Source organism: Periplaneta americana, chromosome 10, assembly GCF_040183065.1.
Source record: "Periplaneta americana isolate PAMFEO1 chromosome 10, P.americana_PAMFEO1_priV1, whole genome shotgun sequence".
NCBI classification, from domain to species: Eukaryota; Metazoa; Arthropoda; class Insecta; order Blattodea; family Blattidae; genus Periplaneta; species Periplaneta americana.
The window spans coordinates 4,884,485-4,901,539 of NC_091126.1; the positions used below are offsets into that span (position 1 = coordinate 4,884,485).

Sequence of the window (17,055 nt, forward strand, 5' to 3'; positions counted from 1 at the left end):
TTATTTACCTGGTGCTTTCATCTCATTTGCAATTTTTCAGATTTTTTTTTTTAGAAACCACATTATTGTCGTCATATTGTTTCAAAGATTGTACAGCACGTATCTTTCCTATACTAAAACAACTAATTTATCCGCATCCAGCTCCATTATGAATAATGTGCACTACACAACAGCAGCATTCGTAGATAGTGAAAGCGTGCAATCATAGCCACTACTAACGCATGTGCAGTACACTGCAGCTATCAGACAGTCTCCTCGCGACGAACTTCTAGCAGTCATTCGATGTTGTCTCTTTGTGTCTCCTCGCGACCGTCGTGCCACGTCTGATTCTGTGTGCATCGCATCATAAGAAATCAATGGGAGACAAGTACCAACAGACAAAATGTCGCGTTGTGCTGCGTCTGATTCTGTGTGCACCCAGCCTAAGAGTTAGCGTTAAGTCCTCTTTTCCCTGGACATGTCCTCTTTTTAAGTAAAGGGCGGATTTCACGAAAAAAAAAAAAAGGTGAAATATCCTCTTTTTGACTCACAAAAAAAAACGTATTTTTAAATGCGGTCTAGTAGTGATATGTCGGGATTATGAAGTACTTACATACTCTGCACATTTATCAATAAATACAATACAAAAAGAATATAAAACATCAAAAACTGTTTCATGCATTTCAACAAAGCATAGTTTTTCTTGTCTACATCTAGTGCGCATAATATCTCTCTCTCTCTCTCTCTATATATATATATATATATATATATTGTCACAGCATGCATTTCTCCCTTGTCACTCATTTGTGTTCAGAGTCCCCATGTTTGTTATGTCCTGACACACACAATAATAGTCTGAAATATATTGTATTTCAATAATGTTTATTACAAAATTCTTATTTATGGGGTGGAGAGTGATCTGGAAAGGATGGAAGTAAAGAGATGGAGAAGATATGTAGAGGACATAAGTACCTGGAAGGACATACGTAGGGCGGCCAAGGTTGTACAAGAAATGTAGCGCCACAGAGTGTGTATGAATTCTTATTTAAATATATTAGAATCTTAATTCTTAAGTATACTGGATATATCTTTTCCCAACGAAAATTAATTCATACACATTTTAAAATGTTACAATTAACAATGAACAGTCACGTGATACGCCTGCCCTGAAACTGTCCTACTGTGTTGATAGTCGACAAGCATTCCATATCCATGCTGGTTGCAGGTTGTTAGAATGCCACAAGTGTTTGAATCATCATTAATTTTAACTTTTTAATTTCAAGTTGATCTATGGTGTAGATAATACTGATTTCTATTTCAAGCAGAATGCCAAAAAGAAAATCCATGTTTAATGACTTGCTTATAGAAATATTTTAAGTGTTTAAGAAGGGAAGAAATTAAAGTGAGGCAGAATGTTTGTTTTATCCCACTGGAACACATACATTTCATCTGCTAATAAAGGTAAGCCATTTTATTATTATTTGTCAGATTTACGGAAATATTTCTACATGTTCAATATCAGAATACATGAATTTTTTAGGTGTGCTGGGTCTAGAAGCATATGACAAAAGTGCTAATCACAGAAAACATCTACAAAGTGTTAGCTCATCATTCAAAGTTACTTCAAAAGAAAAAAAAAACACAATGACTTAGTCCATGCAACTGACTAAGTTAGCCTACTCTGGTTTTTCATGTTGTGCATCACCACCATAGTTTTAAATCAATGGACTGTTCACAATATTAAATTTAAAAATTACCTATGAAGACTCTGCTATATCTAAGCAAACTTCATGAGCTCGTATTAAAGCTGAAGCTATTTTATCACCACATCAGTAGATGTAATAGTAGAAGTTTTGAGTGGTATTGCAACTGATGGTTGTAATATAAACTTTGTATTGTAAAGAAAGTGGTAGCATTTGCTGGTGATCATACAAATAGAAATTTTGGTGGAATTGAGAGGGCTTCAGAGAATAAATGTATTGAAGATATTCAATCATTTTTCTATTTATACTGTACATAGAGAAAAAATTTTTTTAAATTCTACGATTTTGTACAGGTCACATATCAACAGTTGTTATTTCATACCAAAACTAGATCGTTATCACTATTTTCTTGCATTGAGAGGTTGATCCGTATGTCTCCAGCTTCTGCATCATACTTTTCTTCTCAAAGCTCTATTTCTGTGGCAATAAAAGATCCTTTGAGAATGACCTGAGTGAAGCAAGGTTATCATTTGTTCACTCATTAATGTCAACCTTCCATAACATAAGAATATATTGGCCACCGGCAGAGCTCAGTCGGATAAGGCACTTGCCTACTGATCCGGAGTTGTGTTTGGGTGCGGGTTCGATCCCCGCTTGGGTTGATTATCTGGTTGAGTCTTCTACGCTGAGGATTTTCCCCAACCATAAGGCAAATGTCAGGTAATCTACAGCAAATCCTTAGTCTCACCTCGCCAAATACCATCTCATTATCACCAATCCCATCAACGCTAATAAGCTAGTAGTTGATACAGCATCATTAATTAACCAAGTAAATATATATATATATATATATATATATATATATATATATATATATATATATATATATACACTAGAATTAGAGAAGGAATCGAATTCCGTCTGTGAAACAGTTTCCACTTTGGAATACACTTTAGAAACACTTCAAGACACGAATAATCAGAAGTATAAGTAAATTAAAATAAAAAGCATAATGACATAATGAAACAGGAAAGAGAAGAAGGCTACTCTCAAGAATGTGACAGCTTTCAGAAGGAAATCGGATCTGTATATAGTATGTTCAGAAGTGGCTGGTTCAATATCAACAATTCAAACCATTGAAGTGGATACAACTGTTAAGAGTGCCAGTATTGTTTATCTCCATGAACAAACAAATGTTATAGTTAATGCTGTACAGTGCTTTCATCAGTTCTGTAATTGCAAACATTTTTAACACCTGTGACAAGAAACAAACGTAACCAGCTAGTGAAGTGTAGTGTGAACACTTCAATCTGTCTCCAAGTCTTGTGTGCCATTCCGAAAATTGCTGAATTTTATTTTGTTATTCCTAGTCACAATGCTTCTTTTGTCTTCTTAATGCATTCTGCATCAAGGACAAGATGAGATTTAACATAGAAATTATGAAAGGAATAGTGTGTGTGTGTGTGTGTGTGTGTGTGTGTGTGTGTGTGTGTGTGACACAAATTTAAGCATCTGAACTGTGGGAATTTCTATGAATACATATTGGGAAACAAAAAAAAAAAAAAATGTTGGGGGAGATTTCATCATCCATTGAATAGGCCTATTCTTGGCACAAAAGTGAAAAGGCAAATAATGAAATACTGTATGAATGTGATGACAGCGACTGAACTTGAAATGACGCATTTAGATAAACTAAACTGTTCATTTCATTCAATGTTCTGTCCAAAGGAGGTCTTTCACTGCAAACCCAACTTTCTCCAATTAACTAAACTGTAAGCATGGAAAATTCACTACTTTAGGTAAGTTTAATTATAATTAGCCTAAATGTTCATGTTCACTTCCTTTTAATTGTTGTCAGCTAGTTAATCTGATAGTAATATACGTTATGTATGTGTGAATGTAATGCTGAAGTTATTCTCTTTCTTGCTTCCCAATGCAAAATATAGTTTTGTCTTAAAAATGATTATTATGTTAACATTTTTGTCAATACGACGTGTCCTCATTTTTGATAAGATATGTCATCTTCTTCCATGACGCATGCATGCATGGTAACCCTAACAAGGAATCACCAAGGAATTACTTGACAATCACCTTACAACTGGGGAAAACTTCGGAAGAAATTCGACCATTCAATGAATTGAAGCAGAATTGAAACCACGACATACTTCGAGTCTATCTTCCTATTGTCAGTGGCTTAATTACTACTGTTACACTGTTCTATAAGTGATAAATGAATTAGACATTATAAACATTATTGTAACTCTTGATATGTCAAAATCCTAATAGATCTACATTATCTGAAAACTCCAAAACATTTGCTAAATTATGAATCAGGAGAAAGAAAACAGACAAATTCCAACAAGTTTTGTGTATTTTATAAAGGAAGTAAATAATTCCGTAATATGGAGACAAAAGGGAAGTTACAGAACTACCAGAACACAAAGATTCATTTCTTGGGTGTTCTGCATTAACATTCCCTCTATGAGATTCCCACCTCACGGGCCACAGCTTGATATACCTCCGTCCAAGTGGGACAGCACAGGGCACTATCCTTGTCAGTTACGATAGCCATTTACATTTTCACCTGCTGATTCCAACAGTGGCACTGGTATTGTACTGACACTTTTGATTAAAAGGAATTATGTATGAAGTCATACTTTCAATGTTAGCACTGATTTACAGGGGAAAGAAAGGCAAACCATGTGAATAATACCTACACATTGTTAAGTTAACTCAGTACACAAAATTTCAATACAGAACCAGCCAGTTATACCAAGATCTATAGAATATTTTTGAAAAATTCCTCAATTGTGGAGCTTCTACAAGGTGTTAAGAAAACTATAAAAACAAATTAAGAAATCTGTGTAAAAATAAATTAAAGCTGATTAATGATATATGGGTAAATGTAAATTCATTTCTAAATATACATTCTTTCAGGGCACTCAAATTACGCATGTTTTATAGTACTTGCTTTTGGTTCTTTATCTATCACAAATGTGTAGGACACACAATGAGACAAATTAATAGATCTAACTGCTAAATACCAAAACGGTCTTCCTGTAGAATATGCATCAGTGTTGTATTTGAAAACAGTTTTTTATTCAATTATTTAATTATGCTGTATCAATTACTAAGTTATTCTGCTTAGATGGAATAATTGGTGGTAGCGAGATGGTATTTGACTAGATGAGGCTGAGAATTTGCCAATGTCATTAGCCTACCTGATATTCATCTTACAATTGAGGAAAATCTCGGAAAAAGTCGAACCAGGTAATCAGTCCAACCGGGAACCGAACCCACACCCGAGCATAGCTCTGGACCAGCAAGCCTTGCCAGTGGCTTTCCTCACACAACATGTACCGATATGTGATATATTTATTTGACGTAGACACACTGTATTGAATAAGAAAAAAAAAACTATCAATTTGAGTTTAATTTGCAACACTTATATTAAGAAAGATTATTAGGCCCTATTATATATAATGTAGTTTTAAAAAGAAGAGATGTTTATAAATAAATACTATACAAACTGCTATTGCAGAGTTGTAATAGCCATTAGCAAGCTCTGAAAGTCTGTAAAATTCCAAATGACAAAAATAGCCTGAATACACATATGCAGGTATGTTTGTCGGTATTGATATCTTACATAGGCTATGTTGAACACAGTCTTCTTTTAGTACTGATCAATCATGAAAAATAATATAACAGACAAGTGGGCACGAAAATGTCTTAAATTGCATAAGAAGGATATTTTGAATACATTTCATTTGCCAAAGTCACACAATTTCTAAACCTAAATGTAAATTGTAATTGAAAAAACTGGCAAGATTTAATTATGTGCTGGTACACTTTAGTACGTAGTTTCCACCTAACTCAAATCTGATACGAATTCGTTTAATTTGTTCCAGAATGTATTTAAAATATTACTGGTATATTCGCACCTCACTGAAATCCGTCAATTTTTTACTTGCAATACTTTAGGCCTAGATAATGGGATCACGCAAACTTTTTTGAATTAATAACGGATACATTCACCAATCATGAGTACAAACAATTCACACGTCACAACGTAATGTGTTAGAAAATTCGGCACTATATAACACTTAATCCAATATTTTTTTCAAACTGGACTACGCCATAACATGGAAGTGTACATTGCCACACATATTCTTTAAATAAGCCTACTCCTTTTTCTTAATTGTGATGATTAATTTATATATTTTCTTTCATCAAAATTGTAACCAGTAGAAAATGTAATATTTACATATTTCCAAAGAATTTATAGACATTCAAGCAATAATATTAAAAACTACAGTATAAAAAACAGAAACATATAAACAATGTGTCAAATATCTTTTGGCTTAAAACATGAAATGTTTAAATATATTTACATAGGCTATTTATGTTTTGTGGTTTACTAATACCAATAAACAGTTTTATAAAAATTTAACAACACATCTAACAATTAGAGGCACAACGAATAAAATATTTCGAATTTATTTTGAATTAAACAGGGAGCTCTTAATGTGAAGATCATCAACAAGATAAACATGAAAAAAGTGACAAACGTGGATAGTTGCACCTCTCTTTCTGCACACGAAGCAATCAAAAGTTCCCGAAACTATATTTCATTATTAGAAACAGTGGTGTGCGGTAGCGTGACGTGAAGGGAAGCAGTGCCTGCATGTATGCCATTGCTCGACTGGACTTCGATGCCTTTTGCCTACATAGTGTTTCCATAGAATTGTTTCCCTGAAAACGTAATCACCGCACGCCGCTGATTAGAAAGGATGTTAAGTTTATGGTGAAGACATAAAAATGAGAGTCTGGGATACATTAATGCACTTGTACAAACTCTAAACGCAAGCAGAACTACGAAAGTCGTAAGACTAACTGGAGGCGATGGTAAATGATAATTTTACAGACAAGCATACAGCAAGTGTTAATATTAAGTATTGGGCTAAACTAGCGTTGAAGAAGTTTTCTTCGTAAGCTTACTCCGCTTATACACCCTGCATATAAGAATTTGTGACAGGTTATATTTGGTTAATTTAGACTTTTGTTACGCCTTGGCGGGAGAATTGAGGGAGGTGTGGGTGTGTAGAGGGAAAGGAAGATAACCATCTTCTAAAATTTATACGAATTACCTTTACTATTAGTGTGCATCATGTTCCCATGTTTGAAAAGCAATAAACTAATTAATTATCACGAAAAAAAGCCAGGTTAGAATATTTCTATTGGCATCCTAAGAATAAATAAACTTTAATTCCAGTAACGTATGATACATTAGAACTACAATACACAAGGAAACATGATAATTCATAATGTTGTCTCTCATGGAAGTAAATCAGCTCACTAGAAGGGACAAAATACTGACAGACGCACACAAAACCTCACCTCCACATATGCAGCTGGAAAAAGGCCTGTTTGACCTGCTTGATTAACACCTTCCCACCAGCCTTCCCCAACATTTTGTCGAGTTACTGTAAGCACCTCTCCTGCTGTTATTGATAGTTCTGCAGTTCCTGGCTCTCCAGCAAAATCATAAAGTGCTTGCACCTGCAAATAACCATTACATTTTCAAAATCACACGAAAAATAACCGTAGGTAATTATAAGTTCATTTTCTCCTGTATTAAACTGCAGTTACAATTCAAATCAGTCTATGCTATGTTAGCTCATATGAATAATAACCTACGCCTACGTGTCAAACACGCTCTAATCCTTGCAAGAAATTATTTTTTAACCTAATTCAACAAGACTTTACAATATTATTTAATGGCATTTCAATAAACAGAAAATAAAGCTATGATACACTACGAACACAAACAGCTTATTTCTAGAAGAACGAAGGCATGATTTATCAACTCACCCGAACCCCCGCCATTTTGACAATTGACACTTGACTGTTGACACTGACGTCACAACCGGAGTACGCTTAGTTCATAACGTCTGATAATGACATTACATGAGACTTTCTGATTTTGAGTCACAGATGAATCATCACAGTCGTCATAACCAAGCCCTTTAAAGTAAATACACACATTTTTTAAATAGACATTCACAAACACAAAACCAAAATAGTTGTTGCAAGGAACTTTGTAGTTAAGACTGGATTAATATATGAGTTTAATGATATAACAGCAATTCGTTGCCCTTATGTATACAGTGAAATAAAGTATGCTATCAAAAAAAAAAAATTGGATATAGCTACAAACCCCAACATGACAACTCACTGAGATTTCTCCTTTAAAAGATGGTATTTATCCGCGCTACTCAACACTCGCCGTAATTTGTGTGGGTTATAGATATTCATGAGTTATCGACGATACGTTCATTACGAAGGAATACTTTTATTATAGGCTACTTCTTTGGAGTTTTCTCACATCAGGACAAGTGGGTGATTACGACAGAAGTAGACATAATAGCAGTTGTAGTCAGCTGTTCTCACAACACAAGTAAAACATAGCTCTACCAACAGATGGCGAAGCATGGAACAATTTGTTCCAACGAGTTAATTTGTTCACTGCCGTACAGTGTTGCCAACTGGACGGAAATTCCCACGAAATTGACGGAATTTCAACGTAGCGGACGGGAAAAAAATGGCTTTGAAGGGTGACGGATTTTCTGGCGGAAATTACGATTTACATCGTCTTTTGACATTTTTAGCTGCTGTCATTTTTAATTGTTTAATTTTTGGGAGATTTTACTTTTTATTTGAACGGCCCTGCCTGTTCCGTACTATGTTTAAGAATCCCCCGTTTCAAATTAGGTCGTATATACAGTCGCGAAGCTCAATATGTAGTAAAAATGCAAACATCGGTAGTTGCCCACCACTAGGATAGCTACTATCGCCTCATCATCGCAGATCTCTCTCCTAGCAGCCGACAAAATATGTTACACTTTCGTTGTCGTGTTCTTTTGGAAAAAATTAACACCTTCCTTCCATTATTGAAATATTAAATGCATAAAGTTAATTTATTATATTAATGAATGCATATTAAATTCCACCAAAAACTCGAAGATACCTGCAAGAAATAAGTTAATATAATTTTTTTTTGTGCAAAACGAACTGAAATTTACTATAATAGCTTCACTCATTCAAGATTATAGCGATAGCGATAATTAACTATGAAACCAATAAATATTAATTTGCATTTCTCTTTACAACAATAATAATGGAAATATGAATTAATGGAGTAACTTACGTGTACCGATACTTGTAGTGTATGCTTACGTAGTTTAAAGTGGGATGAGGTTAAGCAATAATAATCACACCAGAATTGGAAATAAAACGTGATCAATAAATTTTATTGTAACAGACTTTTTCTACGTCTCTAGTAAAGCGACAAATAAAAATAACAACAAAATTAACAGCTATAATTAAAAACATATCCTTTGAAGAAAAAAGTAGGCCTAAGCAATAATAATCACACCAGAATTGAAAATAAAACGTGATCAATAAATTTCATTAAAACAAACTTAATTTTTCTACGTCTTTAGTAAAATAACACATAAAAATAATAACAAAATTAATAGCTACAATTAAAAATATATCCTCTGAAAAAAAAAAGTAGACCTAACCTTTATTTCTCTGGAAATTTAGCAGCCTAAGTGACAGAACTTTAACCGGTATCTAATGTCCTTTCGCTTAGACTGAAACATTTCATTGTGAAATTTAAGGATATAATGCATTCTAACAGTCACAAAGAACTTCAAATTAACAGTTTTGTTTCTGCACAGTTTCTGAATCTTTCGGAAATCGGATAACTCTGGCCTCTTTCTCTTACTGTTGCTACAATTTATAGCACTACAAACGTCTCTTCCTTGTCCCATATTATTATTCCAATTATTATATTTTAGCCATTAACATTTTCATTATAACCAATAACGAACATTTCACAAGCATCAATGTGAAATACGCAACGAGCTAGCACTCGATAGAAATACGACACAGTCCAAAGTCGACCATGGACAGTCTATTGTTTCTAGTTGCTAACCGCTTGGAGCGCTTTATCACGAGATTTGCAAAAAAACACCCCAAGCTTCGCGACTGTATATAGTAGACTGTGGTCGTAATCAAGTCAGATGATGAGGAATAATTATTTTAATCAGAATTGGTCAGTTGTGTTAAAATTTGCTTATATATATATATATATATATGGTCTTATTATTCTTTTTTAATTTTGACGGATTCTGACGGATTTCCAGGTATTATCACAGTCTAATATATATATATATATATATATATATATATATATATATATATATATATATATATTAGACTGTGGTATTATCACAGTTTAAATCTCCGAATTTGTCGTTCTTCAGATTCCCTAAAGACCAAGAGAAAATCATAACTCTGTCATAACCTATAATAATCCACGCTAACTCGTTGCTCACAACTGAAGCTTCGTGACTGAATCGAGCCCCTACCACGCCGTAGCGGAGAAGTGAGAAATATGTTCCCAAATTGAAGCAGCAGAAAGCCGCCATTTGTTAGGTAGGAAACGCGCGGGATTTCGAAACCGCTATTTGAATACGTGTTGTATTGCGTATCCGAAAGATAAATGTTTTTGTTTAAATGAACAATACTTCCTTTGCGATACCTTTAATACCGTGTCTCTACTGTCAGCAGAGTTGCTAGGTTTTCTGCGAGGGAAGTCGGGATATCAGAAGCTAACCTAAGACATTAGACTTGTCAACAATTTAGCCTTTCATAAGATTTATAACAGTTTTCTGCACAGAGTTCACGTGCATTTTAATGTAATAGGCCTATTCGCCTCCGTGAGAAACACTAAAATACGAAGGACACACAATACAGTGAACGCTACAATAATTTTTTCTTTTACTAACCGCAAATAGCCTATGTTTTAACAATTTGCTAATAAATTAATTTTGGAACCGGTACTGCAACAATTTTACTATCTGACGATGAATCCATGTTTAAACATAGTTCACTAAACTATAAAACGCAGCACTTGTATGTCTCTGTTATTAGTGTAAAGTACGATATCAAAACGGTATCTTTCTTGACAGTCAGCGCGCTTGAAATACACAATGTACACTAATTGCGAGAACAGCGACTAGGGACCGGAACGGAATAATCAACAATGCGGTAGAACTAGAAGAAGTACTATTTTGCGAGTTTAGTTGCCTTACGGCAATCAGCTGGGCTACCTAATAGACTTACAAAATATCCGCAGGTTATCTCTGTGTTTAGAATGTTACCATTTGAGCCAATATGTAAATAAAATATCGGGTAGTGGGAAATACAGACTAATTTGTTTAAATATGTTCAAGGCTATTATCTGTAAAATCGGGATTTTTGTCAATCCCGACTCCCTTTAATCGGGACTCAACCAGGAAATTGGGAGAATCCCGCCTAAATTGGGATACCTAACAACCCTGGCGGCCATACATAGGTACTGTGTTCAGACTTGCATAATTTTCATAGGAACTCTGCATGTGAACATTCATAACGACGGTTAATAAAAGAATTAATGTCAACTTTTTAATTCGATCTGTAGGTTAAATTGCTGTATGAAATCAAAAAAGTCGTAGCAGCAGTAGCAGGAATAGTAATAATAATAGCAGTAGCAGCAGCAATAGCATAAGGAAACGTTTCATTAATCCGCAACTAAGACAGGAATTACTTTCAATCAGTTATATATATATAATTTATGCAGTTTTTGTATGTTTAAGTTCGGTGAATAATTTTATTATTCATGTGTGCACAGAAAAAACAGCTGTATCAAGAAAATGAATGATATAGAGTGAGTGAAGGACAAAAACAGTGTATAATAACGTAGTTTGAAAGGTAATTACTATCTTCGAAATGAGTTGAACTTACTGAATGATTCATTGTAGGGTAGAAATTCTCTCTGCGGATTGCACTTATCCCCTTTCGGTTAAGGGAATCTTTACTCAGAGGAAACATGAAGCATAAATAGTCATATAGCAAGTACAATAGTTAGTCTTCTGTAACATAATATCACAGTCTAGTATATACAGTCGCGAAGCTTGGGGTGATTTTTTTGCATTTCTCGCGATAGTTGCTAGGCGCTTGGAGCGCTGTGTATACTAGGAACAATAAACTGTCATCGTGACCTAATACAGGCCGTAAGGCAGACCATGTGACTCGCTTAACTCGATCACGAAGGGCGGCGTTTCAACCATATGAATTAATTGGAATGCATAAAAAGTAACATATATTTCTCTAAAATGTAGTGTAATTGCATTAATAAAATTTAAAACATGATTAGGATACACTTCAGACATAATTCCTGCGAGTTAAGGTGTAATGTTATTTTTGGTGTGAAAATTACGTTGTTCGTATGTGTAATAGACCTACCTGCCTTTATTTCGATTGAATATTGCGAAATTATTGTACATCCATTTATGCACGATTCAATAATTTTCAGTTGCACCGCACGAATATTTAGATATGTTGAAATTATAGGTTATGTTTACTGTCCCCTTTCTGTCTAATTTTAGTGGTCTCCAATGCCCTGCCATTCATATGGAAATATTATAGGTTATGTTTACTACATCTTATTTTCCTAAATTCGCAATAATACATTATAATTAAGCATAATGTCATGTATGATATTCCGCACATTCAATTTGTCTGTATTTTAATACTACAATTGAGTACTGAATTATTGTATTTATTTACTACCTAAGAGACGAAGTAACAATCGTAATTACACTAATTTCATAAGAGTGGTATGATAAATTTTCTGTCTTTATCAAGGAAGGTAGATGTGCTATATTAAAATCACAAAATATATATTCTTTTTTATTAAATCTCAAAATAGCTTCCATTCTAAACTTAAAATGTTGATGCGAAAATATTATGTTAACATGTAAAATTCTCTTCATATTAAAATAACACAGTTTTGTAATTATTTCTGCAACATATTATGCAACAAGAAGTAAAGGGAACTTATGGACACATTACACTAAATAAAACTTAGCTATGATACGCAATAAAGTTATAATATAATAATTCACTAAGCTCTATACACTGAAATAGAAAACCCGAACATATATTACGGCCGGTCTAGATCGAAAAGGCATTGACTGTGCCGTATTTCGCACTGTTGTGAAAAGTTGTGTAAACTGTGAAATGTTCGTTATCGGTTGTAATAACTGTAAATGCCTAAATTCAATAATTTGAGTAATAATATGGGACAAGGAGACGTTTGTTGCACTATAAATTCTAAGAAAAAGAGGTCAGATTTATCCTTCCGAAAGATCCAGGAAGGTGAGTTTATAAAATATAATATATACTTTATGAAAATAATATATCAACCTTATGTATTTCGTATTTCAATAGTGGAAGGAAGGTGTTAATTTTTCAAAAGAACACGATATCAAAAGTACAATACATTTTATCGTCTGCTAGGGAAAGAGTCTGTGATGAGGCGATAGTAGCGATCCTGGTGGCTAGCAACTATCTATGGATGCATATTTCAACGGTCTATGTTTGCATATTTAGTACGTATTGAGCTTCGCAACTGTATATACTGAACTGTGATAATATGGAGAAAAAATCGTCGTAGAAATTAAGGATTAACTAACCAGTGAAATATAACATTCCTTCCTTCTTTATCTTTACATCCGTGTGCATTGCTGCAATTAAAAGCAGCACACGAAAGAACCATACTTATTCAGCTCTACCAAACAAATGGCCGCTCGTCGACTGTTCAATTTGGGAATGTAACTGGCCTGTTATAAATACATTCACACGAATCCGCGGTTACAATTTTTGTTGAGTAGAAATATTTATCTTTTTATTGATGAGTAAAAAGAAATAGCCTATCGGGACGCACCCTAAAATATAACAAATACCTTGGACTTAAGTTTAAAACTGGCACATAAATGGCTAACAAATTAACTTTTTAATGGAACTTTAACTGTTTAAAAATTAATGCAATTGTGATTCAAATTCATTACATTATATTCTCATTTACCCTCTTCAAAACAATCCATAGCTATAATTCATGTACCACTTTTCGAAATAAAGACAATTCATCTTGAATATACACCATACAGAACGCCGAGAACATTCAATTTACTTGCTCTATCAGAAACGGCAGAATTTCGACTGACTGGAGCGCTGTGCTGATAATACGGTGTGATTGAACTGTCTCATGTAATAATTCATTTTTACCTGAGCAAATACCCCATCGCGCGCGGTTAATGGGTGGTGGGGTGGATGATCCACAGCCAGGACCTTCTAATTCACCTGAATATCCAAGACCATCACAAGAACAATACTGGTTGTCGAGTTGGTACAGCGCTGGCCTTCTATGCCCAAGGTTGCGGGTTCGATCCCGGGCCAGGTCGATGGCATTTAAGTGTGCTTAAATGCGACAGGCTCATGTCAGTAGATTTACTGGCATGTAAAAGAACTCCTGCGGGACAAAATTCCGGCACATCCGGCGACGCTGATATAACCTCTGCAGTTGCGAGCGTCGTTAAATAAAACATAACAATAACAAGAATAATATATTATTTTGTATCATCTCGGGAGAGTGAGGTTTGTGCTGGGAGTTGGATTTGCTTGCTTTTTCCCCTCTGGAATTAATCCCATTCGAGTTTTGCCAGTCTTATTAAGTACACAGATTATTTATTATTTTATTTTATTGGGTTATTTTACGACGCTGTATCAACATCTAGGTTATTTAGCGTCTGAATGATATGAAGGTGATAATGCCGGTGAAATGAGTCCGGGATCCAGCACCGAAAGTTACCCAGCATTTGCTCGTATTGGGTTGAGGGAAAACCCCGGAAAAAACCTCAACCAGGTAACTTGCCCCGACCGGGATTCGAACCCTGGCCACCTGGTTTCGCGGCCATACGCGCTGACCGTTACTCCACAGGTGTGAACAAGTACACAGAAGGTGCCTTTCTTGGAAATAACGAAACAACGTTTTTTGCAGGCTCCTATGATTTTCACGCAACTGTACTTGGTATCGGAAAGGATCGTAATGTACCGCTTCCAAAAAGGCTAAATTTTCTTGGGCACTGCTGATGTGAGACACCGTGCACTCTGGCTATGAAATTACTCACTACAGTCGCGCTCAAACCTCCTGACGTTTGCAGGTGTGTCTGCTTATCGGCGATAGCCAATAGCGGCAGTGCTGCGTTGCAACATACGGGCTGCAGACCCGCCGCATAGTCGCCTCTTTGAAATCTCAAAATCAAATAACAAGTGCGCTGGGAAAATTGGTACGTTGTTGGAACCCTGCATGTATATATGATGAATGTTTAATGTTTTCTGAACACATAGAAACAAAAATCACATTTCTACCCCCCAGTGGTTCCAATTATATGGGTTAATACGGTAAAACCCCGATAAGACGCTGTTCAAGGAACCGCGTGTAAACCTCGTATTAATCGGGACCGCGTATTAGACGGGTATACTAATTTTGACTTATATACAGTATCTATTAGCATTTTTCTTTATGGAAATACATGGTTCATGAATAGTAATACAGCATTACTCCATTATGTAATTACTATACTGTACGTCAAAGACATTTACAATATATACTTTCTCAGTTCTATCGAAAAAAAGTAATTTACAGTTATTTGTCGCGTGCGTGTTTCCAAGTCCTCATGTTTATCACCTTTACTTTCCTGCGCTTACATCCTTCCGACATCGCAGCTGCAGAGATTAAGTTGCGATTTTTTATTATTGTCCTTAATGTGGATGATGGAATTTCTAATGAATCAGAGAGTTGTTTCTGATTAAGAGTACTGTTTTTACCGTAATTTCGTAAGATTTCTATTTTTTCCGTCACAGTTGCCTCTGTCTCATTGCTTTTGTGATGACTTCCAGAAATGAAGTGGTGGACGATGTTTATGAGTCATTCCACGTGAAATCGCACAGCAATAAAACACGACCTTCTCAGAAATGGTCGAATTTTTTTTCATGAATTCCAGACATCAAACAAGGAGACCCGTTTTTTTATTTTCACAATTATTAATTATTTGTGTAGTTATGACTATTTGAAATTACGCAAATTATGCGCGCACTGTTACAAAATCTCACTTGGAACTCTGTGTCTGCATATAATTGAGATTTGCGGTTTGGCGCATTTGAAAGACTAAATACAACACTTTTTATTACTTTAGGCTTATCACAAATAAATTTAAAATTTGGCCTAATTTTTTAATCATTTATTTTTCATAGCAAAATTACTATATTATATAGCCAAGTTAAAAATCTGAAAAAAAAATAGACTTATTCCCTGATGTATTATGTGTAAACTACTGCGTTTAGAAATGTGGGATCTGCACACATACATTTGTAACAATTTATTTTCCGGAGGCATGCATGCGCTCGCTATCTCCAGCTAATGAACTGCTTGTGGCCGTGGACTAGAAGGCTGCCCACGGAAAGTTTTACGAAATCCCCCGATGTCGCAACACTACCAAACAATTGTATTCATTCGTCAAATGATTAATACCGTAAGGAACAGTAAATATCTTATCTAAAGTTATTTTATTGTCAGCTCAGCTAAGAGGGGGAGCCCTTCAAAATGCTGTATGTTTATACTGTAATATAGCCAAGTGTTTAACGATAGCAAGGCAGTAAACTTTATGACAATAAACAGATGGCAGGAGACAAAATATAGAAGAGAAAAATAATCAGTCTGGGTTTGAATTTCATGGAGTGGTGTGACTTCTATACAACATCAATGACAGCAAAGATCGCGTAATATATAACAAGTGTTTAAATCCATTTGAACTTCCCAATCACGCTTTTAAAAAGAAAAGTACACTAAGACGCGTAAGTCGGGATTTATTGATAAAGCTCAATTTAAAGGAGTCTTTGAATGTCCGACTATGTGATTCTTTCCGTAAAAAATCTATCAACGTCCGGATAGGTCAGGTGAAATTATATGTGAAGCCGGTAGTTCTTGTGATATTAATAAACATGAATCAAATGAAAGTGCGGACAGAGAATTATCCCAGTTCTTCTTCTAGCAGTTGTATGGATACAGCGCTAGAAATCAGTAATATTGAGGAATTAAGAGTTTGATGTCAACAGAATCCCTTATCAAGAAAAGAAAACTACAACAAAAACGATACCCCTGTGAAAAAGTTTAAAAAAGTGAAAGGCTCCCTAGCAAGTAAAGTTTTTCATGTAGAAGATGCATCGTCATCCCTTCAAAAGTCGGCCATATCTTATTTTTGACGGAATACAAAGAAAATGTACAACCTGAAAATTACATAGTTATTGCAGACTTTCCTGAAAATTATTCATTTGTAATGCAAGGTGTGCATTGCAACAAATACTAAACCACAATACATCATTTCAAAGAAGATACAGAAATTCGTCACAAAAGTATTGTTGT

At 34.8% G+C, this 17,055-nt stretch overlaps 1 protein-coding gene across 2 annotated transcripts in view; it reads right to left on the bottom strand.

The window, feature by feature from the left end:
* SH3PX1 (sorting nexin 33-like protein SH3PX1) overlaps window positions 1-8,244 on the bottom strand; it is a 74,540-nt gene extending 66,296 nt beyond the window's left edge. Inside the window, exons 1-3 of one of the 2 annotated variants that reach the window (XM_069836768.1) lie at window positions 7,918-8,244; window positions 7,554-7,706; window positions 7,080-7,241 (exon numbers count right to left, since the gene is read on the bottom strand). In XM_069836768.1, coding sequence (XP_069692869.1) covers window positions 7,080-7,241; window positions 7,554-7,568 — 177 coding nt within the window. In that variant the 5' untranslated portion in view covers window positions 7,569-7,706; window positions 7,918-8,244. The remainder of the gene's footprint in view (window positions 1-7,079; window positions 7,242-7,553; window positions 7,707-7,917) is intronic. The other variant, XM_069836767.1, reaches the window with a different exon arrangement.
* Window positions 8,245-17,055: the final 8,811 nt, after the last annotated feature.